Source organism: Capricornis sumatraensis, chromosome 15 (genome assembly GCF_032405125.1).
Source record: "Capricornis sumatraensis isolate serow.1 chromosome 15, serow.2, whole genome shotgun sequence".
NCBI lineage: Eukaryota > Metazoa > Chordata > Mammalia > Artiodactyla > Bovidae > Capricornis > Capricornis sumatraensis.
Window position 1 is genome coordinate 45,903,326 of NC_091083.1, and position 25,911 is coordinate 45,929,236.

At 44.4% G+C, this 25,911-nt stretch overlaps 1 protein-coding gene across 1 annotated transcript in view; it reads right to left on the bottom strand.

Annotated features, from left to right (window-relative positions):
• Positions 1-14,852, bottom strand: part of ABHD12 (abhydrolase domain containing 12, lysophospholipase) — a 52,944-nt gene extending 38,092 nt beyond the window's left edge. Inside the window, exon 1 of the mRNA XM_068987446.1 lies at positions 14,662-14,852. Within this exon, the coding sequence (XP_068843547.1) occupies positions 14,662-14,852 (191 nt within the window). The remainder of the gene's footprint in view (positions 1-14,661) is intronic.
• Positions 14,853-25,911: the final 11,059 nt, after the last annotated feature.

The window sequence follows — 25,911 nt, forward strand, 5'->3', positions numbered from 1 at the left end:
AGCAGTATTTGTCCAACACTAGAACTGTCAATAAGAAACAGTACAAGTCTCTAAACAAGGCAGTACCCACCCTACCAACTATTAATAGAAACTACCTGTTCTCCAGTGCCAGTTTCATAGCAAAAAAGTATCTGAGAAAGTTCTGAAACCTGTAGCAATAGAAAGCAAAAAAACAAGGACTTAACAATACAGGTGGGACTTTCCTGATGGTCCTGTGGTTAAGCATCTGACTTCTAACACTGAGGGACTCAGGTTCAATCACTGGTCAGGGAATTAAGATCCTATATGCCACAGGGCAACTAACCCCTTGCACCACAATGACATGGCCCACGTGCTGCAATGAAGACCCAGAGCAGCCAAAAATAAATAAAAACAAAACCAACAATACAGGTAATTCAATTATTTCCCCCAAAAAGCATAAAAACTAGGGAAACAGATTAACATGTAAAATAGGTGTCTCTTGTGAACTTCTTTTAAACACAAAAAGTAGATGGAGTGGACAGAAAAAAGCACTATACCCCTCACTCTATAATGATATATAATGCTGCTATAACCTTGCTGAAACCTTAGTACAACTCCATGAAGCAGGTAAAATAGGCAACACTCCTCTTTTAGAGATATGGAAACCAGGCTCACAGTATGAATTCATTTACTTAAGGTAAGGCCTCATCTGAGAATGAGGTCATGTCCTGGGACTCGGTCTGCCCCCTCTCTTTCCATTCCACCAAATTTTCATTTGGAATGAATTAAATTGCATTGTCAGAAATTAAAAAAAAAAAAGAGAATGAAACTTGATCCTCAGCTTCCCTGGGTTTCTCCCTGACAGGTTTCTCTGTCTATAAGATTCTCTAGGCAAGAATACTGGAGTGGGTTGTCATGCCCTCCTGCCAAAGAGGTCTAAACCAAGACAAATTACAATTAAAATAGCAAAATTAAAGATAAAGAATCTTAAAAGTAGCAAGAAAAAAAGCAATTAGTTATGTGCAAGAAAATTCCCTAAGCTGACTTTCCAGCAGAAATTTCACAGATCAGAATGAAGTGACATGATATACTCAGTGATGAAAGGGGAAAAAAATCTGTACCTGTAACCAAAAATATTTTACTTTACATATAAGCAATAGCTAAAAGAATTCTGCACCATGACACTGGCATTGCAAGAAATGTTCGAGGGCCTTCTCTAAGCAGGATTTTTAAAAATAGGAAAAAAAAACAAAAAACTTCACAACTAGAAATATGAAAGGAGAAATCTCATTGGTAAAGGCAAACACACAGTAAAAGTAGTGCATCAACCACCTATGAAGCTGGTAGGAACAGTATAAGACAAAAGCAGCAAAATCATCTCTATCCACAATAAGCAGTCAAGGCCTATACAAAACAAAAAGCCAGAAAATATGCTATCAAAAACACTAAATAGGTGGGGGAATAACACACGGTTGTTAGAGTGCATTTCAACTTAAAAGATCATCAACTTAAAATAACACATTATTACTAATATGTATTATATATATTTATGTGGGTGTGGGTAATTGTTATATATGAACATCATGAAAAGTGAAAGTTGCTCAGTCATATCTGACTCTTAGTAACCCCATGGACTATACAGTCTATGGAATTCTCCAGGCCAGAATACTGAAGTGGGTAGCCTTTCCCTTCTCCAAGGGATCTTCCCAACCCAGGCATCGAACCCAGGTCTCCTGCATTGCAGATGGATTCTTTACCAGCTGAGCCACAAGGGAAGCCCAAGAGTAATACTGGAATGGGGAGCCTATCCCTTCTCCAGCAGGTTTTCCAGACTCAGGAATTGAACCAGGGTCTCCTGCACTGCAGGCAGATGCTTTACTAACTGAGCTATCAGGGAAGCCCATGAATATCATGGTTATGAACATCATGATAACCACAAATCAAAAGAAAACCCTACCACACACACACACACACACACACACACTCACCCAAAGAGAAAGCAATCCAAATATATCATCAAATCAGATGGGGGGAAAGAGCAAAAGAAGAACAAATAAGAACTATAAAAACAATCAGACAAGAATTAACAAAATGGCAATAAGTATATACCTATCAATAATTACTTTTAAAATAAATTGATTAAATACTGTATTCAAAAGACACAGAATAGCTGAATAGATAAATAAAAAAACACAACCTATCTATATGCTGACTACAAGAGACTCATTTCAGATCTGAAAACACAGAAGCTGAGGTAATGGAAAATGGTATTCCATGCAAATGGGAACAAAAAGAGAGCTAGGGCAGCAATACGTATACCAGACAAAACAGATTTTCAAACAGACTATAACAAGAGACAAAGAAGGACATTATATAATGACCAAGGAATCAATCCAATAAGATATAACAATTGTAAACAAATATACATCCAACATAGGAGCAACTAAATATATAAAGCAAATATCATCACATTTCTGACTGGAGGATTTTTGCAGAAACTATTGCCAGTAGCTGGCGATTTGTTATGTAAGTGAATACTGAAATGTCTCTGGTCAATAATGTTCATGTAACAAAAGATATATTAATACATCTCTGGTCAATAATGTGTTAACAAACATAAAGGGAAAAACTAACAACACCACAATAATAAGAAGGGACTTTAACACCCTACTTAAATGGCAACCCACTCCAGTACTCTTGCCTGGAAAATCCCATGGATGGAGGAGCGAAGTAGGCTACGTCCATGGGGTCACAAAGAGTTGGACATGACTGAGTGACTTCACTTACATCAATGGACACATCATTCAGTGAAAAAAATCAATACAGAAACACTGGCCTTACATGACACACTAGACCAGACGAACTTAACAGATATATCAAGTCTCAACAAAGTTAAGACGGAAAGCATACCAAGGATCTTTTCAAACCAAAAACCAAAAGTAGGGAAAACCACTACAGCATTCAGGTATGACCTAAATCAAATCCCTTATGATTTTCCCAGGGTCACGTGCTAATAAGTGAAGGGTCACATGGAGTTGCCAAGAGTTGTACACAACTTAGTGACTGAACAACAACAATCCAGTAGCTCATAATATGATTGTATTTGGAAAGAGAGTCTTTAAAGAGGTGAAAATTTTATCTGGTGTCCTTACAAGAAACCTGGACAGACATGCAGAAGAAAGACCACATAAGACACAGGGAGAAGACGGCCTAGGAGAGAGGCCCGAGAAGAAACTAACACTGCCAACACACTGATCTCAGACTTCCAGCGTCCACGTATAAAGTACATAAATAAAATTTACTGTGTTAGTGATTCAGTCTGTAACACTTTGTTATGGCTGCCCAAACAAACAATTACATCTGGTAATCCTTGATTTGGAGTACTACTTTGCTAGCGTGTGAGATGAGTGCAACTGTGCGATAGTTTGAGCATTCTTTGGCATTGCTTTTCTTTGGGATTGGAATGAAAACTGACCTTTTCCAGTCCTGTGGCCATTGCTGAGATTTCCAAATTTGCTGGCATACTGCAAGCAGCATTTTCACAGCATCATCTTTTAAGATTTGAAATAGCTCAACTGGAATTCTATCACCTCCAGTAGCTTTGTTTGTAGTGATGCTTCCTAAAGCCCACTTGACTTCACATTCCAGGATGTCTGGCTCTAGGTGAGTGATCACACCATTGTGATTATCTGTAGCCATGCTGGTGTCCCTAGGCTCTCAGCACCTCATCCATGGCTCAGGGAGTCCACCAGGTGCTCCACATCACTTTCCCCTTCCCTGGGCTATAGTGGAGAAACTCTCACATACACAGTGGGAAGCTGGAGCTGTTGTAGGGCTCATTTGTTTGTCGCCTCTCACAGACCACAGTCTCTACTGCCAGTGGCCAGTGTTTTGAAAGCTCGTTTCATGCATTTTGTCTGGGCTTATTTGTTGTAGTTATTTCAGGGCAAATTTAGCTCCTGTTACTCTATCTTGGCCAGATGTGGAAGAATCAAATTTCTATTAAAAAGTGTCTATATTTAGTTTTCATCAATTCCGCCATGACTGCAACAATCAAAATTATTAAGAAAGAGTTTTTGGCCTTATTCCACTATATTAATAGGTATATCCCAAAGCACATTTTCTGTTATAATAAATATTCCATCATATATGAGTTTATACATATATATATTCCATTATATTTCCTCATATTCTCTCAGAAGGAACAAAAAAGTAAATCCAAAATTCACATCTGAAGACTAATAGTTGGACTAAGTTCTACCTAGCTTATAGGTGGAAACCTGAAGAACAATCTTCAGACTCTTACTCAAACACAGTATTGGGAGTAATTTCACTGAACAGAATTGAAAGCTTTAAGACCTTAATACACAAAAGCAATCCATAAACAGTTTCCAGAGAAGAAAAAAGCCATGAGGAAATTGGCAGAGCTTAACAGCTGGTTGTCCTAATGTGAAAAGGCCTTATTCTCCTGACAGTAGCAAGGATGTTTTATCACTATAACATAGCTTGTTTTCAAGCGCTTTATACGTAATTGTATTACTTACTGTTAAAAAAACAAAATTCACCCGAGCAAATCCTAAAAGATCTTATTAGCTTTATTTAACAATTCATCAATTGGGCAGCATCTCACATAGTAAATACAAAGCAGCTCCAAAGAGCTACACAAAATGAAAGACTTTCCTAGGCAGAAGGGAGCAGGAACAAGGAAGTTTTATGAGACAAAAAAACCGGGTTGTTTATTCCAAAGTCACTTTCCTTTAGGAGATGACAGGTTCCAATAGGCAGGTGACCTCATCAGTGCTGACTAGGTGATTTCCAATTGACTGATTTAAGAATTTGAGCCGAGACCGTAATAAAATTTGTTTGGTGATGTGGGGCTTATTTAGCATAAGCAATTCCATTCTGGATATGTTGTCTGCTTTTTAAAACTACCTTGCTCTATTTTTCTTCATAGCACTTTACCACCTCCTTGAAATTTACTGTATATTTACATCTACCTTTTTTTGCTATCTTTCTCCCTCAAGAGGAGAATGTGAGTTCCACAAGGACTGGGAACTGTCTGACTGTAACATTCTATTCACAGCCTCCAGCACACAGTAAGTCCTCAACAAATACTCAGTGGATGAATAAAAGAAAAATCATGCTAGCAATCTTCTCTATAGCTGCCACACTGCTAACAGTAATCCACAGGGCAATTTTACTTTCTCAATTATATTCTGTTTTAAATCTGTATTAGGAAATCCTTTTCATTTCTGCAATCAGAAGACCAAAAAATGAGAGAAGAACAGAGGGAAACAGACAGGATCCCTCTGGGGCTGCCTTTCATTATGGCAACTGCCATCTCTCACAGCGGCCACACACCAGGATCCTCCTCAGTCCCTGCAGAACCGCCCTGGTGCTTCCTCAGGAAGCCCTGGGCTGTACCAGCAGGTTCCCAGCTGGCCGACACCGTCCCTTCCTTCTGGAGCCCAAAACTGGCATCCAGTGTCCTAGGATGGCAGTCTTATTTTCCTTCCTGTAGGTTCTGACACGACGTGCCTTGTCAAAGTGTGCTCTGTCCCTAAACTGTGAACATTTATTTTATCTATAGATAGCTTGATATACCAGGGATGCGTTGAAAAATGAGTTACATCCTGTAGGAGAAGTGGAAGCCTAAAAGATGAGATATTCTGAAGATAAATCAGTACAAAACAATGTCAAGAGTAACCAAGGACGAATGTGAGATCAGACTGACCGTCTCCAGCCATCCTGGCATTGTCTCTACCACAGACATCATGAAAATATCACACATAAACACTGACAGACAACAAACTCCCTGAGGATAGGCACTGCCTTCTTTCATCTTTCCCAGTGCCTAGCGTGACTTCAAACAATAGAAGCAAGTCAGCGGTTGGCTGAATAAAATAAACCTATTAGCATGCAACACTGACAACGCCACTTTCAGGCAGGAACGAAATGATGTTCCAGGACCAGGAATGGCACGAGTTGAGCATGAAACAGTAGAGTCTGTGCTGTACACATTATTAGGAGAAAGAAACAGCTGAAAATCAAAAGCCATACGTGTATTTTAGGACCCTGAACTATAGCATCCAAGTGACCTGCTTCCACTCTGAACATTTTTTCCTTCCCATTACAAATAATTCAGTCAATTCATCTAAATCTTGCATGGAGATCCAAGTTTGCTAAGACCGGAAAAGAGTTTCAACTTTCTTTTCTTTACCCTAAACCTCAAACTAGTCAATCCTAAAGGAAATCAACCCTGAATATTTGTTGGAAGGACGGATGCTGAAGCTCCAATACTTTGGCCCTCTGATGTGAAGAGCAGACTCACTGGAAAAGACCCTGATGCTGGGAAAGACGGAAGGTGTGAGGAGAAGGTGATGGCAGAGGATGAGTCTGAGCAAGTTCCAGGAGATGGTGAAGGACAGGGAAGCCTGGCATGCTGCAGTCCATCAGGGAGCAAAGAGTCAGACAGGACTGAGCGACTGAACAGTAACAAAGCTCAGGACAACTCTCAAGTTTCAAGAACAAACCCTAAATTCCAGCATTCCTGAGCTGTGCTTGTATTTCTTTATTGACACTCCTTCTCTGTCTTCATCTTTGCAAAAGCACACTCCTCACACTGACACTCATCTACCCCCTCCTCTTTTTACCTTCTCAGGGCATTTCCTGGTAAACCAGGGCATACCTGGAAAACAGAATACACACAATTAAAACAAAGCCCACAAGCACCATGTCAAGACAAACTCTGCTAGAAATCTCTATTTGTGTATTAGCAAAACCTGAGGGGCAAGAATTCTGCTTATGAACCATATGATCACTGACATTCCCCTCTGTTCATGTTGATCTTTTCTCTACCTCAAACCCAGCTTAACACTCTCCTCACTGGCCTGTGTGCGGAGTCCTCAGGTGGGGGGTGCAAGAGGAACTTGCCCTCAGACCTCCTAGGACCAGGTCACACTCAACTGTACAGAACACAAACAGCAAGTCACAGCTGCAACAACTTCCCGTGAAAACCATTTCTGTCATCCATTGTTGCAACACCACATGTTAGAAAAGTGAGTCTCTGCCAAGGAGACTGACGGTCTTGTTAATGAGACTTTAGCAAACATGGTAGGAAACATCTGATTACACCAAAGATAGAGAGCTAAGACTGGGTCCCAGTGGAGAGCTGAAAGAGAAACACCTGTGGTAGCTCCGCTCCCCTGGGCAGAGGGCTTTGCTCTTATTTCAGAGAAAACAGAAGCACCCAGAGAACTTCCAATGCTGTCCCACACAGCTAACCACCTCCCTGCAACTTCACAGCACCCTTGGGGATCCCTAACCTGTCTCTAGATCCCAGAGACATCATGCCACCAGCAGCTCTTTCATACTGGAGCCTCACCCTGCTTCTATAAGGGAGATTTTTATCCCCACATCACGAGGAAGAAATAAGCTCAGAAAGTTAAGCAATTTTCCCCAAGACACAAACCTAAGAACACTCATTTGAGACTATCAAACTTTCCTCCAAAATATCAAATGATACTAAGATGGGCACCAAGCCTAAATAACAGGTCTTTCTAAAAACCGGACATCTCGGGCGGGTTTCTGGGTATCACACTTCCTTGTGTCAGCAGCCTGACACTCCAGACACTGGCCCTCAGTTCAGGAAGAAACAAATCACCAGTCCACTCCCCATGTGGACACTCAAGTTCTATGGAATCACGTTAAGCATTTGACTTAATCTGTCAGTTTTCAAGATTGTATTACAGTTAAATTTTCCCTATAAACTGCATTTTGGAAGGAAAAGTGCTCTAGCGGGAGGAGGAGGAGGAAGACCTTGAGTCTGGAAAGGTGTCCCATCTCCACTGCTGTCAGCAGAACCCTGAGGCGATGACCCATCTAAGCCTCTCTCCAAGACTACCTCTATGATAAGTGTCTTCTGGAGCTCTTAATCTACCTAAAAAGTAACTCCTGCATTTAAGCAGTCCATGCCCAACACCACTGTAGAAGAGAGGCACTCCCTTGAGAAGGGAGGGTACACACTGGCTGAAAGGAACTGGGAAGCAGAGATACAGGACTCAAGTCCTGTATCAGGGTCCTGAGTTCCAGGGCCCAGATAATCACGAAGGTGTGATCACTCACCTAGAGCCAGACATCCTGGAATGTGAAGTCAAGTGGGCCTTAGAAAGCATCACTACGAACAAAGCTAGTGGAGGTGATGGAATTCCAGTTGAGCTGTTTCAAATCCTGAAAGATGATGCTGTGAAAGTGCTACACTCAATATGCCAGCAAGTTTGGAAAACTCAGCAGTGGCCACAGCACTGGAAAAGGTCAGTTTTCATTCCAATTCCCAAGAAAGGCAATGCCAAAGAATGCTCAAACTACTGCACAATTGCACTCATCTCACATGCTAGTAAAGTAATGCTTAAAATTCTCCAAGCCAGGCTTCAGCAATACTTGAACCATGAACTCCCTGATGTTCAAGCTGGTTCTAGAAAAGGCAGAGGAACCAGAGATCAAATTGCCAACATCCGCTGGATCATGGAAAAAGCAAGAGAGTTCCAGAAAAACATCTATTTCTGCTTTATTGACTATGCCAAAGCCCTGGACTGTGTGGATCACAATAAACTGTGGCAAATTCTGAAAGAGATGGGAATACCAGACCACCTAACCTGCCTCTTGAGAAATCTGTATGCAGGTCAGGAAGCAACAGTTAGAAGTGGACATGGAACAACAGACTGGTTCCAAATAGGAAAAGGAGTACATCAAGGCTGTATATTGTCACCCTGCTTATTTAACTTATATGCAGAGTACATCATGAGAAATGCTGGGCTGGAAGAAACACAAGCTGGAATCAAGATTGCCGGGAGAAATATCAATAACCTCAGATATGCAGATGACACCACCCTTACGGCAGAAAGTGAAGAGGAGCTAAAAAGCCTCTTGATGAAAGTGAAAGAGGAGAGTGAAAAAGTTGGCTTAAAGCTCAACATTCAGAAAAAGAAGATCATGGCATCTGGTCCCATCACTTCATGGGAAATAGATGGGGAAACAGTGGAAACAGTGTCAGACTTAATTTTGGGGGGCTCCAAAATCACTGCAGATGGTGATTGCAGCCATGAAATTAAAAGACGCTTAACCTTGGAAGAAAAGTTATGACCAACCTAGATAGTATATTCAAAAGCAGAGACATTACTTTGCCGACTAAGGTCCGTCTAGTCAAGGCTATTGTTTTCCCAGTGGTCATGTATGGATGTGAGAGTTGGACTGTGAAGAAGGCTGAGCGCCGAAGAATTGATGCTTTTGAACCGTGGTGTTGGAGAAGACTCTTGAGGGTCCCTTGGACTGCAAGGAGATCCAACCAGTCCATTCTGAAGGAGATCAACCCTGGGATTTCTTTGGAAGGAATGATGCTAAAGCTGAAGCTCCAGTACTTTGGCCACCTCCTGCGAAGAGTTGACTCATTGGAAAAAACTCTAATGCTAGGAGGGATTGGGAGCAGGAGGAGAAGGGGATGACCAAGGATGAGATGGATGGATGGCATCACGGACTCGATGGACGTGAGTCTGAGTGAACTCCCGGAAATGGTGATGGACAGGGGAGGCCTGGCGTTTTGCGATTCATGGGGTCGTGAAGAGTCGGACATGACTGAGCGACTGAACTGAACTGAACTGAACTGCGTTCCAGGGCTGGAATGTGTCCCTGCTAAGATAAACCACAACTGGGAAGAGAGGGCCTCAGTTGGGAGCCCCACTTGAAGCACCATAATGTAGCCTCCCTGGCTGCTTGTCACGGTCCAGAACAGACTCTACTCTGGGCAGCGGGAGGAGGAGAAGGTGGAGAAAAGTAGACTTTAAGTACAAAAGCTAGCTCTGAGAGCACTTTTATCTCCATATGTAAAGAAAGAGATACCAGGCAGAGAGGCTTGTCTGGTGAGCTCCCTATTCACCCTCAGGAAGATGAACCACGGGGCTTTCTGGGTTTCAGTAAAGCCTTCTGCAACCCTGCATGAAGTTCCTTCTTTTGGGTCAAGGAGGAACCAAGGGTGATGCCTGCATTCTTCTGTATTTACACACAAAGGTCATCAGATATTAAACCTCCCAGGCAGTCCACTGATCTTGACTATCTGGCAGATTTGGCCTCTGAGTTGGCAGTGGGAGGACAGTCTAGTTCACTTACACACAGACCTATACATCTCACCGGGCTTCCCAGATGGCACTAGTGGTAAAGAACCCACCTGCCAATCCAGGAGACATAAGAGCCGCAGGTTTGATCCCTGGGTCGGGAAGATTCCCCTGGAGGAGGAAATGGCAACCCACTCCAGTACTCTTACCTGGAGAATCCCCTGGACAAAGGAGCCTGGCGGGCTACAGACCATGGGATCACAAAGAGTCAGACACAACTGAGCACTCGTCTTGAGTCTGGATGCCTTTACTGAATAGTGCCAAGAACTCCAGGATTACAGAAGAGAAGATCAAAGGCCCACAGAATCCCTCATTTGCCTCCTCGTAACAGACATGTGCAAAGCAAAAGCAGTACCCAGTCCCTCCTTTCATAGAGTGCAGGGCTAACCTGTAAGCCAGATGCCTTCCAAAATGACCCTTTAGTCCAACTTAGTCCAAAACAAACCCAAAGGGAGCTACACTCAATATTTTGTAATAACCTAGAAGGGAAAAGAATCTGAAAAAGAATACATATATATATAAAACACATTGCAAACCAACTATACATCAATCCAAAAAAAAAAACCCAAAAAAACCTGGTTTTATCTCTGAGGTGGTTGTCTTTATATAAATTAGTCTAAAAAGTTTCTAAAAAGTTAAGAGGTCATGGACACACACCCAGCTACTCTTCAGGAAAGACTGGAAGATCTGGATGCCCTGGAGCCACATTCTTGCTGGGCAGTCACAGGAAAGAAAGCAGCTCTTGCTGCCCTCTTCAGAGAGAGAATGCTTTCTCCACTTCTCCACAGCCTCAGCACCATCCTGGGCTCCCAGAAAAATACACACAAAATATTTTTTTATTCAGGAGAAAATCCAAATTTTTCTGTGTGTGCACACATGTGCTAGAGCAAGAAAAAAGAGGTGAGGGCATATAAATACCTAAAATAGCAAACAAGACTGGGGAAGAGCCCCAAGTCTAGAGGAAAACTAGATGTAACAGATGGTTTTCTATAGGCATATAAATCACCAAAACTGAGCCCAGAAAGAGACTGCAAATCTAAGAAACTATGACAGTTATAAAATGCTGTATTCTAAAAAAGCACCATGCTCAGGAAGTTTTACAGGTGAATTCTACCACAATTTAAAGAAAGAGATCATTTCAAAAGTACAATATTTAAACTGGCTAATGAAGAGAAAGAGATAACTTTTAATAAAGCTATAAAAAACACTAAAACCACTTGGCAAAGACAGCATTAAAAAAAGAAAATTACAAACTAGTCATACTAATAATGGTGTAAAATTCCCTAGTAATAAATAGAATCTGTCTACACAATAAGAGTTATTATTGATGATTCAATAATATAAAATGATGACTCAATAACATGAGATCTATTACTACGACTCAGCATATTAACAGGTCAAGAGACGAAATTCATATGATCATTTCACAGATGCTAAAACAGCATTTAATATAATTCAACAACCATTTTTGATCTTTAAAAAAAAGACAAATCAGCAGCAACACACCCCTTAGTAAAATAACTAACTTGGCATAAACACTAAAAGAATTCTCCTTAAAGTCAGGATAAGATAAGGATACTCAGTATCACCCCTATTATTCAACCTTGTTCTGGAAATACAATGTAATCAAAAAAGAGAAACAAAAGACATAAAAGTAGAAAACAAAATGATTATTAATTTGCAGCTGATATGATAGTATACCTGGAAAATTCAGGAACTGCAAAAACTACTTGAAACTAAGAGTATGTAAGTTGCTAGATACAGAATTAATAAATACAACTAGTAACAATGTGTAATATAAGAAAATAACAACAAGAGATTAACTAGGAATACACTTAAGAAATGTACAGGATTTTAAAACTGACTTAAAACAAACATTTCTAAGACAAGGAAATGGGCTTCCCTTGTAGCTCAGTTGGTAAAGAATCTGCCTGCAGTGCAGGAGACCTGGGTTCGATCCCTGGGTTGGGAAGATCCCCTGGAGAAGGAAATGGCAACCCACTCCAGTATCCTTGCCTGGAAAATCTCATGGACAGAGGAACCTGGTGGATTGCAGTCCATGGGGTTGCAAAGAGTCGGGCACAACTGAGCGACTAACACACAAGACAAGGAAATGCATATGTAGACTCACGCTCAGTTGCTCGGTCGTGTCTCTTTGCAACCCCATGTACCGCAGCTTTCCAGGCTCCTTTTGTCCATGGAATTTTCTAGGCAGGAATACTGGAGCAGGTTGCCATTTCCTACCCCAGGGGATCTTCCCCACCCACATCTCTTTGTTTCCTTCATTGGCAGGCAGATTCTTTACCACTGCACCACTTGGGAAGCCCTGACAGGATACTAAGTAATGTTAAATTAATTACAAATAATAAATTGTTAGTTTTGATACAATTCAATAATAGTATTGGTGTTGTTTATATTTCAAAATCCTTATTTGTTCAAGATACACTGTGAAAATACTTATGGACAAAATCAGTTGTTTTAGAACAGTCTAGTCTCCCCACCATATCAAAAATGGAGGAGAGGAGGAAGAGATGATTCAAGACTGGCAAAACATGGAAAACTATTGAAATGAAGGGACGGGCTCAGGGAGGTTCATTATACTGACTCCCCTACTTGTGTCTATTGAAAATGTGCACAATAGAAAGTTAAAAGAAATGTGCAAGGGGACACAAACAAAGATGGTTCAAGATGTAAATAATCCCAAAGATGTATAATAGGCTTACAAAAACATACAAAAACTGCCACCTAACCACTAAGAAAGGCAAATTAAAGTTACAAATCAGATTTCAATTTTCAGCAACCAAGTAGAAGAAGATCAAAATATCTGGTAAGATTCAATATTTGGGCGAGGAGACTGACACTAGTGGAGGGTGTACCAATCGTACAAGTTCTTGGGAGGGCACTTTCAGTCATCAGCATACACCCCTAGGCTCAGCAATTCCACTTCTAGGAATCTATTCTGGATATTCATTCAACAAAATATTTTCTCCCACCTAAGATGTGCCTCTGAAGACAGAGGCCCCAAGAACAATGTCCCTGCTCTCACAGGGCTTCCATTCTCCTGTGGGAGACTATGCACAAAGCCAGTCAAGTGTGCAGGCAATTAAGGGGGATGAAGAAAAAAGAAAACAGAAAGGGGCCGGTGGGGGCCCAATGGCTATTTCGGATGTGCTAGTCTGGGAAGGCCTCTCTGAAGAGGTGACAGCTGAGCAGAGACCAGGCTGAAGGAGAAAACTCAGGAGGAGAAAGTCCAGGGGAACGTTTCAGGCAATAGGGAAGGAACCATGGGGTAACTCACAGATTTGCCCTTCCGGCCCTCTGCTTTTCTTTTTATTTCAGTAACAGCCTTTTGTTTATTCAAAGGAAGTGGCACCACTAGAATGTCTCTCTTTGTCCTCAACTCAAAAATAAAAATAATCAGACTCTTTTAATACAGTAGATCTTTCAAGGGAGATTGCTTCCCCAAACATTACTGTGCATCACAATTTGTCTTCTTCAAAGGAAGAGCTTACAACCTAAGTGTTATGTCAAATCTGTTAATAAAAGTGCATTAAAGCCAACTGTGCATTTTTAATGCACATAAACCTTTCCACAAAAGAGATTATCTTCACAAGAGATGCTGATCAGTTGCTAGATAGTTTTACACAAAAACAAAAATTCTGTCGATCCTTGGACTTCCAGCAGGAAGGGGAACCACTGACTGAGATGTGTATATAGTTTAACTTCGTGATCTTTTAGGCAATGAAGGTAACATTTTTAGGGGCTCTCTGGATAAATATTTTACACTGCAAAGGTCTGTGTCAATTAAGGGCATTCCAGGGGATCCCAAAAGTAGTGACTCTTGCTACAATATCTGAGAACATTACATACTAACTTTTTCAGTCACCAAGAAACATTAAGACTTCAAAACTGTCATGAGTGATAAGTTCCACGAACAGCCAGATAATAGACACCAGCCTAGGGGAGGGTCCAGCCCGCGTGAAACACGCTCCTCTCTCAACTGTGAGATGAATTCAACGTCAACGCGTTCATCTCCCCAAAGGGAGGCCGAAAACATCTTCCGGACCGGACAGCGCTTGCCAAGGGGCAGACTCGGGTGGACACATTTCACACACCAGAAGCCAGTGGCTCGCGATCGCCGGGCATCCACCTGCCCTCTGCATTCGAGGGCGCAGCGCCCCGCGACCCCGCACCCGGCCGAGCCCTCAGCCTCCCCGAGAAGGCGGCGCACCCCCGCGCCTGCACACTGTGGACCCTCCACCGTCCCCAGAGGCCCCGCGGGCGCCGGTGAGCTGCCCACCCCGCAGGAGGGACGCTGGGTCCGCGCCGCGCGCGCGCTTCCCGGCCCCGCCGGGCATCCAGGGGCCCCCCATCCTCATAGGGAGGCGCTCTCCAGCCGGGCGCCAGAGGCGGGGGCCCGCAGGCCCGCTCGGGGAGGCATCCAGGGATGGACCGGCTCGGAGAGGCCGGCGGGGCGCGCGGGCGGGCAGCTCCGAAGGGGCGCGGGCCCCCGGCCGCCCCCGCCGCCCCTCACCTGCCCAGCGCCCGCTTCATGCCCGCGTCCGCGGCGCAGCGCGGCTCGGCCGGCCCCGGGCCCGCCAGGCACAGGTTCTGCTTCAAGCGGCAGTCGGCGTCCAGCGCCGCGGCGGCCGGGCCGGCGGAGGGCGAGCCCGAGGCGGCACGGCGTTCATGCTCCAGGGCGACAGGCTCGGTCCGCTTCCTCATTCCGTGGCCAGCACGGCCAGTCTCGCCCGCGCCGCCCGCCGCCGCCGAGGGGAGCCACCGCCAAGGGGAGCCGCCGCCGCCGCCGCAGCCGCCGCCGCGAGCCCGCCGCCCTGACGTCCCTGCCGGCCGGCGGGCCCGCCCACAGCCGGTCAGAGCTGGCCAATGAGCGTCGGGAGGCGGCCAACCCGCCCCGCCCCCCCAGGCCCGCCCCCTCCCGGTGCCTGTAGCCATCTTAGAGTCGGGCAGACGACGCCATGGCGGGCGTCACTGTCCGGGCGTGACGCCGCGGCGGGGCGGTGGAGCTGCGCTGCGTAGGGGTCGAGCTAGGTCCGAGCCCGGGCTCCCGGCTTCCCGCCCAGCTTAGCTGCCCGAAACGGACCCTCCCTCCCGTCCCAGGCTCTCTGACTTCCCTCAAGAGTAGAAACCCCCGAAAGGGTCTTTTAAGGGTTTACACAACGAAAAGGGAAAGGTGACATCACAAGTCTGTCCTAATAATGATTTACAACTATTAAATTTTCCCACAAGGCCTTTAAAAAATATGAGATCAGGTAGGTTTGTTAATTTGAAATACACATGTATATATTTTTTTCTTTTGGGCCAAACATGAAAACCGAGCTGCTAAAAAACCAGTATTAGATTTTTTATAAAGCAATTAGAACTAGTCGATGAGGGAAGAATCCGTTCACAAATTCCCAGTTGTGAAACACAAAGTAACAATTCAACGGATCCTAAAAACACAAAAGAAAGTAGTTTTATAACTTTGACTCTCTTTAATATGGCGTTTAGTTAGTGTTAATCGCTCAGTTTTCGTACAAATGAGCTACAACCATGTTACAAAGTAACTTGTAATTTCAAAATTTGTGCTAGTGAAAACTACTGCCAACTGATGATTTAAAATTAATTAGAACTGTCTTTAGAAATTCAATAGCGCCTTATATTGGCTTCCTAATGACACTTAGAAACTGCAAAAAGAATTTCACTGACCATATTACTAAATATCACAACCAGCATTCATATTTGTCCAAACATACTTTTGGTGAATTCTTTAAAATAATGTAGAAGCATATACTGACAGACTGGGAACCCAGAAACTAAAGTGTAAAACAATTTTTACACTTTACAATTTTTTTCATCACTCACTAAATTCTTTTCAATCAATAGACAAAAAAGCTAGGAAGGGAGGACTAGAAAAATAGAGTAAGGGTTAGTGAGTCTTGGTATCAGGCCTAGCCCATCTAGTCCTCAACTCTTGGTTCACAGTTCAAGTATAAGTAATCTTTTCCAGGCTCTGATCTTATCCAGTGTCACCCCACAATAGTGACACCTACACTAATATTTCTAGTCCACACCTCTTCATTGAACCCCACTCTCCTTGTCTCACTTATTCTCTCTGCTGCTGCTGCTGCTGCTGCTGCTGCTGCTGCTAAGTCGCTTCAGTCGTGTTCGACTCTGTGCGACCCCATAGACGGCAGCCCACCAGGCTCCCCCGTCCCCGGGATTCTCCAGGCAAGAATACTGGAGTGGGTTGCCATTTCCTTCTCCAATGCATGAAAGTGAAAGTGAAAGTGAAGTTGCTCAGTGGTGTCCTACTCTTAGCAACCCCATGGACTGCACACTACCAGGCTTCTCCATCCATGGGATTTTCCAGGCAAGAGTACTGGAATGGGGTGCCATTGCCTTCTCCCTGATATCCTATAGGCACTTAAAATTATGTTCAAAGCTGAGCTCTCAGCTCTTCTCCCGCCCCAACTCCATCCATAACCTTTCCCACCTCCAGGATGCTAAGTCCACGATGCTTGCAGTTTCTCAGGCCAAAACCTTGGGATTCTACTTGATTCCTCCCTGCTCATGACATAGTAGGTCTATCACCAAGCCTGGTCAGCTCCCCTTTCAAAATCTATCCAGGGTAGACCATTTCTCACTGCCTCCACCATGGGCCAAATTGCCATCATACCTCACCTGTATTACTTTATTTTTTCATTTTTTTGCTGGGCTACATGGCATGCAGGACCCTAGTTCTCTGACCAGGGATCAGACCTATGTCCCCTGCAGTGGAAGCTTGGAGTCTTAACCACTGAACCGCTAGGAAATTTCCTACTTTTAGAGGAGGGTGGATTATTTTAATAGCCTAAATGGTCTCTTGCCTCACTTCTGTCTACTTAATTCAGTGGCCACAAAGCTCTTTTAAAAACGCTAGATTCAGTTCTGTCACTTGTGTGCTCAGAATACTTCAGTGGGTCCCTACCTCAATGAAAATAAAACTGAAAAGCACGAAATGGGTCAAGGGCCCTACCTGACTTGGCCTCGGCCACCCACTCACCCAGCTCCAGCATCACTGCCTCCATGCTGCTACAGGGGCCCCCCAGGAAATGGGTGACATGTATATGAGTTGTCAAATCCACATGGCAAACTCCCATTTACTTAAGGTCTGTGCCTTCTCTGAATGCTAACTTGAAACCTTCAGGCCCTCTCACTGTCACTTTTCAACTGTCCTGACTTACACTCTTCTTAGAGTAGCACTTTCCACGAATGTGTTTGTCATCAGTATATCTGTATTTGCTGTTGCCCGCACTAGGTCTTAGACTCTGACAGCAAGGACTCTGCTGCTTTATCTTCAGTGTCTAGAACAGTGCTAAACAGGCACTTCATAAATACTTGCTGAAGGAATAATGAACCATCACAACCCCTCAGAGGTGGGTACTATTACCCCTCCCTCCCTAACACAAAGATAAAGAAGTCAGTCTCAGGCCTGGGGTCTGAAATTGAAAAGGTTAATGGCAAAGCTCCAATACTTCGGCCACCTGATGAGAACAGTCAACTCATTGGAAAAGACCCTGATTCTGGGAAAGATTGAAGGTAAAAGGAAAAGAGGGCAGCAGAGGATGAGATGGTTGGATGGCATCATCGACTGAATGACCATGAACTTGGGCACTCTGGGAAATGGTGAGGGACAGAGAGACCTGGCATGCTGCAGTCCATGGGGTCGCAGAGTCGGACACGACTGAGCGAAGGAACAACAATAGGCCAAAGAAAAGACGTAGATACTGGTGTTCTTTAGATTACAGTCCTGGGGCACCCAGAGTCAGTGCTGTCAGGTTTGAAGCAGTGACTGTTCTCAGCTGTTGCTTTGGTCTGGGCTCCAGATGCCAGTATGAACCGGACTGCAGAGACAGGTATAGCTTCACGCTCTTCATGGCCGCCATTCAGTGTGGCCACATGGATGTGGCCAGACTGCTCCTCGAAAAGCACAAGATAGAGAAACGGTTTGGTTCTGTCCGTTTGTTTATTCCTACAAGTTTTAGCCCAGGGGATAAACAGAAAACATGGTGATTCAGATGGTGGGTTCAGATCTCAACTCTGCCACCTTCCCTGCTGTAGGCCTGCTTTACCTCTTTAAGCATCGGTGTTTCCATGTGTCAAACAGACAAGTTCACTTTTTCACAGGGTTACTGTAAGGATAAAACAATGTAATGTACAGAGAGCAGTTAGCAAAATGTCTTCAGCACCCACAGGCAACCAGTCCCTCACTCCAGGGCTGCAGAGGGAAGCCACTGAGTTCAGGGACACAAACTTTCCCCTGATGGCAAGGAGTGAGACCCAGGATCTTCTGGCTCGCAGGAAGCATACTGGAAACCCTCAGTGTCAGTTTCCAACCAGAATGGAAGCTGTGTCAGCAGTTTTTCTTTCGTTACATCTTTCTGATGCATCATGATATTTTCTACTTACACAGAGAATTCACAAAATTTTGAAAATGTCTTCTGTATCATTTAAAGTCTCCTGTTTCTCATTTACTGACTTCTGCATTTTAGACAAGTCTCTCAAATCCTCCCCAATTGATTCTATTACTTTTAAAACCATTTTTTACCAAATCAGATTAAAAGGAAAAATGTTCAGATCCAGAATAGACAAAGTCATAGGAATGAATACAAGACTATGAAATCCGTGCAGCTGAAGGAACCAGAGTTTCTATCAGGGGCACCCGGCTCCCCTGTCTGTACTGTGGTGGGTGATGCCCTGAGCTGGGTCCTCTGTCCCCACCCGGCCCTGCACCTGGCCTGCCAATTTAGGTGATGTCCTTCGGCGCTCCTGTTCCTGATGCTTTCAGTTCAATGAGCGATCACTCCCGCCTTCCGGAAGCTGGTTTCCTGTCACCTCCAACAACCTGCTTCTGGGCTTTTCTCTGTTTCCTTTCCTGTCTCCGTCAGGCCCTGACCTGTACGAGCTTCTGTCCCTGCTCCATCCTGCACAGCCGCGTCTCACCCACTCTCATCCCACTGTCCCTGACCAACGAGTCCCTCCAGCCCTGACCCTCTGCTGCTGGCTGTACATTTTTGCATGGACATCCTAATCCAGCCCCACATCCAGCTCACTTAAAACCTAGCCTCCCCCTAATATCAAAAATTTAGATTTGGGCCCGAGGTCACGCCTTTATCCTCCCAAGCCCAGACTCCAGGGGCACTGAGTGGCTCAGCCAGCTTTTTGCTCTGTTCCACCATGACTTGCTGCCCCTGGCTATTCTTGCACCAGATGGGCACATGGTCGATCATCAGCTCCTCATAGGCTGAGGTGAAGAAGGCCTCCAGAGTGTTATACACGAGTGTGGCCCTAATGAAGCCGCCCTTCCCTTCAGCAAGGAGACAGTTGACCATGAAGGGGGTTGACTTGAAGAGATTCAGCTTCTTTCTCAACTGATATCTGGAAGGCACGTCCTGAGGGCACAGGGTGGGCCTTCCTGGCCACGTAGGACTTGTGTCCCCCAGGCCCTGCCCCCATCTCTCTGATGACACCACAGGTCCCTGGCAGTGGTTCATCCAGGTGAGGAAAAAGGCTTAAAGGGTTGAGTGCTTCCAGGCCGCATGGGACTAGAAAGGGCTCCATTCAGCTTTCCAAAATCCACATCTAATAACCCAGGAGACAAAGTGGCTCACAACAGATACCACTCTTCCACAGTGTAGACAGGACTCCAGTAGGCCCCAGGGGGACCTTGACGCTCCCTGAAGCCTTCCTATCCCAGGGAACACAGCTCAGAGGCCCCAGGAGCCTGGGTCTAATGCCTGTTAGCCTTGTCCTTTCCCCTCCTGCTTCCAAGGAGAGTCTGATCTGAACGGGTCAACCAGGCCATTGGTGCCCGGGACTGCAGACACGTCATCTGACCCGTGCCTAAACTCCAGACACACGAGCCTGCCTCCCTGGGTGACAATGTATCTCTCTGGGGTAAAAGTATAAATCACTAAATCTTTTGTTATATTCCCTGCCTATAAAGGGAGGTTAGGCACTAAGTTCTCTTCTGTGAAAAGCAGTGACCGGATGTGACGGTGACAGCGGCACCAGGAAGCTCACTTGAGCTCGATGTGATTGCAGGCCTCGGAGTGGAATGTCTTACAGATGACGTGGCTTGGGAAGATGAGCTCCGGCTACCTGGTGATGTTCTTGTTGAAGGTCATGTGTGGAAATCTGCTCTGAGACCACTTCTCAGCATACGTGACCAGGGTGGAGGTCTTCCCAATGCCTGGGGATGCCAAGAGGAAGAGGGTCACCTCTGACCAGGAAGACACACTCCCACGATGCCCTAGTCAGGATCCGCCCACGCTCATCTCACCGCCAGCCAGGCACCTGACAGTGGCACGTTCTTAGTACTGATGAGAACTAAATGCCAGGTGGTGAAGGAGCAGCAGAGTGGAGGCAGAGCCACTTGGGTTGGGGCTGAGGCACTGGCAGCTCCAGCAAGGCGCCCCTTGACCTCCCTGGGCTTCAGTCTGCTCCTCAGCTGTGTGCCTGTAACACACAGGGAGAGAAAGCTGTATGAGCAAAGCTCAGACAAAGAGTGACCAAGCACTTTAGGAGCCAGGCAACACAACTAGCTAACCCTGGCAGAACAGTAGACATTGCATTTGGGGATGCATGTCAAGGTAGGAGGCCCTTCTAAGCTTCACTGTACGGAATCCCAGGAGCTCCTGACACTGTCTAAACAGGAAAGTCACATGACCGGCCACCCCACAGCCATCTGTGTCTGAGCAGATGTGTTGATAGGTAACAGGCCAGATCAACCCCCAGCAGATGGGCCATCTGTCCATCCAGGGTGGATGCCCCCTGGAGTGGGAAGAAAAAGCAATTATTCCTTAACAACTGCTTTTTGGATGATTTAATTGCAGCAGTTCAATAATAGATTAAGGTAACGACACTCTGGCAGGTGACGGGAAGGGGGATGCAATGACAAGAAATCTTCCAGGAATGGCAGCCCCTAACCTGCTGCTGCTGCTAAGTTGCTTCAGTCGTGTCCGACTCTGTGCGACCCCATAGATGGCAGCCCACCAGGCTCCCCCATCCCTCGGATTCTCCAGGCAAGAATACTGAAGTGGGTTACTATTTCCTTCTCCAATGCATGAAAGTGAAAAGTCAAAGTGAAGTCTCTCAGCTGTGTCCGACTCTTAGCGACCCCATAGACTGCAGCCTACCAGGGTCCTCCGTCCATGGGATTTTCCAGGCGAGAGTACTGGAGTGGGGTGCCATTGCCTTCTCCACCCTTACCTGCAAACGTCATTATTTTCACCAGCTGGAGAGGCCCCACTTTGTGGCTTAGGATCAGCTGTTTGTTCATGTGTCAGTTGGATGGTAGTTTTCTTGCTGTAATCATTACAGAAGAGAAATTAGGGAAAGAGGAAGAAATTGCAAAGATCGGGTGATAAACTACCAAAATGAGGCTGGGGTTGCTCCTGGCTTCCAAGACAACATTTAAGAACCTCTGATGATGGATTCTACACGATGGAGGCAGAACACAGAGGACTATTTCCAGCTTCTCATTAACTCACTGTGTGTCAGCATGAAGCCCTTTATTTCTCTGGTCCTTTCAAATAACCCAAGTTGTTACCAGTACAGTGGGCTGCCTTGTAAAGCTATCCTTACTGATCAGTGTTCAAAAGCTAGATGACCATCTGTTGGGACTGCTCAACAGAAGGGGAAATTGGGTGAAATGCTTTTTAAAATTCCTTCCAAATTAAAGAATCTGTGGCCTTTTATTTCTCTAACAGACCAATGACAAAAATTAAGGCTTCATAGCAGAGATTGAAGGAAAACTTTGAAAATAAATCTAAAATAACTTTTAGCCAAACTTGACCACCAAGACACATTCTTCCGAAGAGAAAAGGTGACACCTGCCCAGCCCTCCCCCAGACTCCTCACGTACAGCAGGGGCAGCGTAGAGGTCAGGGAGGTGTTGGCACACACAGGCCTCTGCCTCGGCAAGGAGGGGGTGCTACCTCAGACTCCACAACGCCCACCCAGGGTCCACACTCAGGGAGCACTTAGTGGTGGCTGTGTAGCTGTAAGACATTCACAGCAGCGTCCGTGGGAAAGATGATCCATTAAATGCTGATATCTCGGAAAGGACTTCAGAAACCAACTTCCTCCTAGGAGACGGTGACTTAACAGATGAGGTTCAGCACATACAGGTCCGACTCCTCCTCTATGCCATACCTCAGCAGGATGCTGTGCACCCTGCTGATGGCTTGCTCTTCATTCATCAGGTATTGGCGATACAACTTTTTCCAAGGAATGAACTAGATAGTTTAAGAAATCCAAAAGAGCATGGAGGCAATGGCTATTAGAGCGCAGATCAGGCTACAAACATACAGATAGTTGTTTAAAAAACTACTAGAGCCCACAACTCAAAAGCTGGAGAAAAGGGCAGAAATATGATACAAATTTTAGTTGGAAACTAGGAAAGTGGAGGGTTCATTTTTGGTTTCAACACCAACTTGTTACAGAATCTATGAAGAGCTAGTGCTTCAATTTTCCTATCTGAAACAGTGTCCAGTTCCTGTTGGGACACTAATAACTCAGAGTTTCAAAGAGGATTAAACAATATGAGAGCTATGGCTATAATAGCATTAAACAAAACACACTTTAAGTCAAAAATTTTAGAAGAGACAAAGAAGAAGATTATAAAATAATAAAAGGATCAATTCACCAAGAAGATATAACAATTATAAATATGCACATACCAAATAGCAGAGCTCCTAAAACTAGGAAGCAAACACTGACAGAACTGAAGAGAGAAACAGATAACAGGATAATAACAGGAGACTTCAATATTCCACTTTCAAGAATGGATAGAACAAACAACACTAGATCAACTGGACCTAACAGACATATAATGAACACTCCACCCAACAATATATAATCTTTGCGAGTACACACAGGACATTCTCCAGGATAGATCACATGCAAGGCCACAAAAGAAGTCTTAACACATTTTAAAAGACTGAAATTATAGAAAGTGTGTTTTTCAATCAGTAAGAATGAAACAAGAAATCAGTAGTGGAAAGAAAGCTGGAAAACTCACAAATATGTGAAAATTAAAAACAAAAACATTTTTTAAAGAAACCAATGAGTCAAAAGGAAATCACAAAGGAATTAGAAAATACCTTGAGACAAATAAAAATACAGATACCAAAATATATGGGATGAAATGCAAGCAATGCTAACAGTTAATAGTTATAAACACTTACTTTAAAAAATAAGAACGATCACAGGGACTTCCCTGGTGGCCCAGTGGCTAAGACTCCAAGCTTTCAGTGAAGGGGGCCAAGGTTCAATCCCTGGTCAGGGAGCTAGATCCCATGTGCTGCAACTAAGACCCTGTGCAGCCAAATCATAAATAAATAAATTTATTTTTTAAAAATAAGAAATATCACACATCAGCAAGCTAACTTTACACCTAAAAGAACTAGAAAAAGAACAAACTAAACCCAAAGCTAGCAGGAAGGAGGAAATTAAGACTATCAAGCAGAAATAAATGAAATAGAAAATTTTTAAAATGGGGGAAAATTAATAAAACCAAAAGTTTTATTTTTAAAAAACAAAATTGACAACTCTTAGATATATAGTGGAAAAAGGGAAGCTCTGAATAACTAAAATCAGAAATGAAAAGGAAACATTACAACTGATGTCACAGAAATAAGAATGGTTGTAAGAATACTTCAAACAACCGAAGGCCAATCAAACGGATAACCTAGAAGAAATGCATAAATCCTTAGGAACACACAACCTACCAAGACTGAATCATGGAGATACAGAAAATCTGAACAGACCAATAATGAGTAAGGAGACTGAATCAGTCATCAAAAGCCTCCCCAAAAGGAACAGTCCAGAAACATATTGCTTCACTAAAAAAGTTTACTGAACATTTAAAGAACTAGTATCAATCCCCCTATAACTCTTCAAAAAAAAAACTGAAGACGAGGGCACACTTTCAGACTTATTCTGAAGCCAGCATAACCTTATACTGAAGCCAGACAAAAACACCACAAGAAATAAAATGAGAGCTGTAACAAGGTCACTGAAAGTGAGAGTCATTTCCTAGGCAGGTTGATAAGAAGTCTAGGGGTCCCCAAGGAGAGAGGGGTCTGGAATTCTCAAGGAGGAAGAAAGGACAAACTTTTTTTCCTTCTCTACATTCCTTAGGATTATATAACAATGTATGCAGCCTGAGGACAGTCTCTGGATTAAATCTTCTGGCTATTTCTGTTATCTTAAAATGTAAATTATGGGAGTAGGTCTGGTGAGGTCTTTACAACCTTCAGACATTCTTTGGACTCATTGGAGAGTATCTAACTTCATTGCTAACACTAACAAGCGGGTACTCTTTCTGCCCCCTTCTGATGTCTACGTCAGAAGCTTTCTCAATCTCCTTTATACTTTAAAAAGAGTACTGTTCTAACATTTCAGGAGGTAAAAATAAGCTGAGATACGTTCCCAAAATCTTCTCAAGCAGAGTGGAGGGAACCCTCACGAATCCCCATTCCCATTAGAGATCTCAATTAAGTGGGTAGATTTACTGACCCAAAACAAAGTTCACAACTAAAAACAGAACAATATTTCTGTGAATGTAGGAGACAAGACCCCAAGCAAAGAATGGAGCAAGCGCGACGTGAAATTTCCTCCAAAATGTGTTGGGTTTGGAAGAGAAATGTACTGAGCCTTGACATACCCATCTTGCCCTCAATCTCTAAGGTTTTAAACTTCAATACATTTGAAGAATAGGTTAAATTCTCCACCTCTGGCTTATTGCCAATGGCCGGTCTAAGGGACATACAAGTTAAGCAGAACATTCTCACAACCTTTAGGCATGAGAACCTGGTAAGTATAATGTGAACCTGGTAAGTATAACGACAAAGGGAAAAACAGGCTGTGGGCTAATAGTACTGGGAAATCCCTTCTGAGGGCACGGGGCTGCCCTCTGTGTCATCCTCAGAAGGTACTCCTGAGACTACACACAACACTCATTCAGTAATCACCTCTTATTAATATATGTAAAATATTGGGCCTCCCAGGTGGTCTGCCTGCCAATGCAGGAGACAGAAGAGATGCGGGTTCGATCCCTGGGTGGGGAAGATCCCCTGGTGGAGGGCATGGTAACCCACTCGTGTTCTTGCCTGGAGATTCCCATGGACAGAGGAGCCTGATGAGCTATAGGCTTTAGGGTCGCAAAGAGTCGGACAGGACTGAAGCAACTTAACAACAAAACATCGTGAGATCCAATAGAGAATGCACAAACAGGACAACCAGCCCTCCAGCTAGCCCTCCAGCTATGCTCTAATAGCTCAAATGAAGGAGGAAGCCTCTCTAAGACCACACCTAGAACGTGACAGGCTTGAAAGTGAAAGTCATTCAGTAGTGTCCGACTCTTTGAGACCCCATGGACTACACAGTCCGTGGAATTCTCCAGGCCAGAATACTGGAGCCGGTAGCCTTTCCCTTCTCCAGGGGATCTTCCCAACCCAGGGATTGAACCCAGGTCTCCCGTATTGCAGGCTGATTCTTTACCAGCTGAGCCACAAGGGAAGCCCAAGAATACTGGAGTGGGTAGCCTATCCCTTCTCCAGGGGATCTTTCCAACCCAGGGATCAAGCCGGGGTCTCCTGGATTACAGGCAGATTCTTTACCAACTGAGCTATGAGGGAAGCCCACAGAGGTATAAATCGCTATAGCGGTACAAGGAAGAGAGACAGGGTGACGTCCGTGGGACGGAGCAGAGGAGTTACTCGGAGAGTGGAGCCTG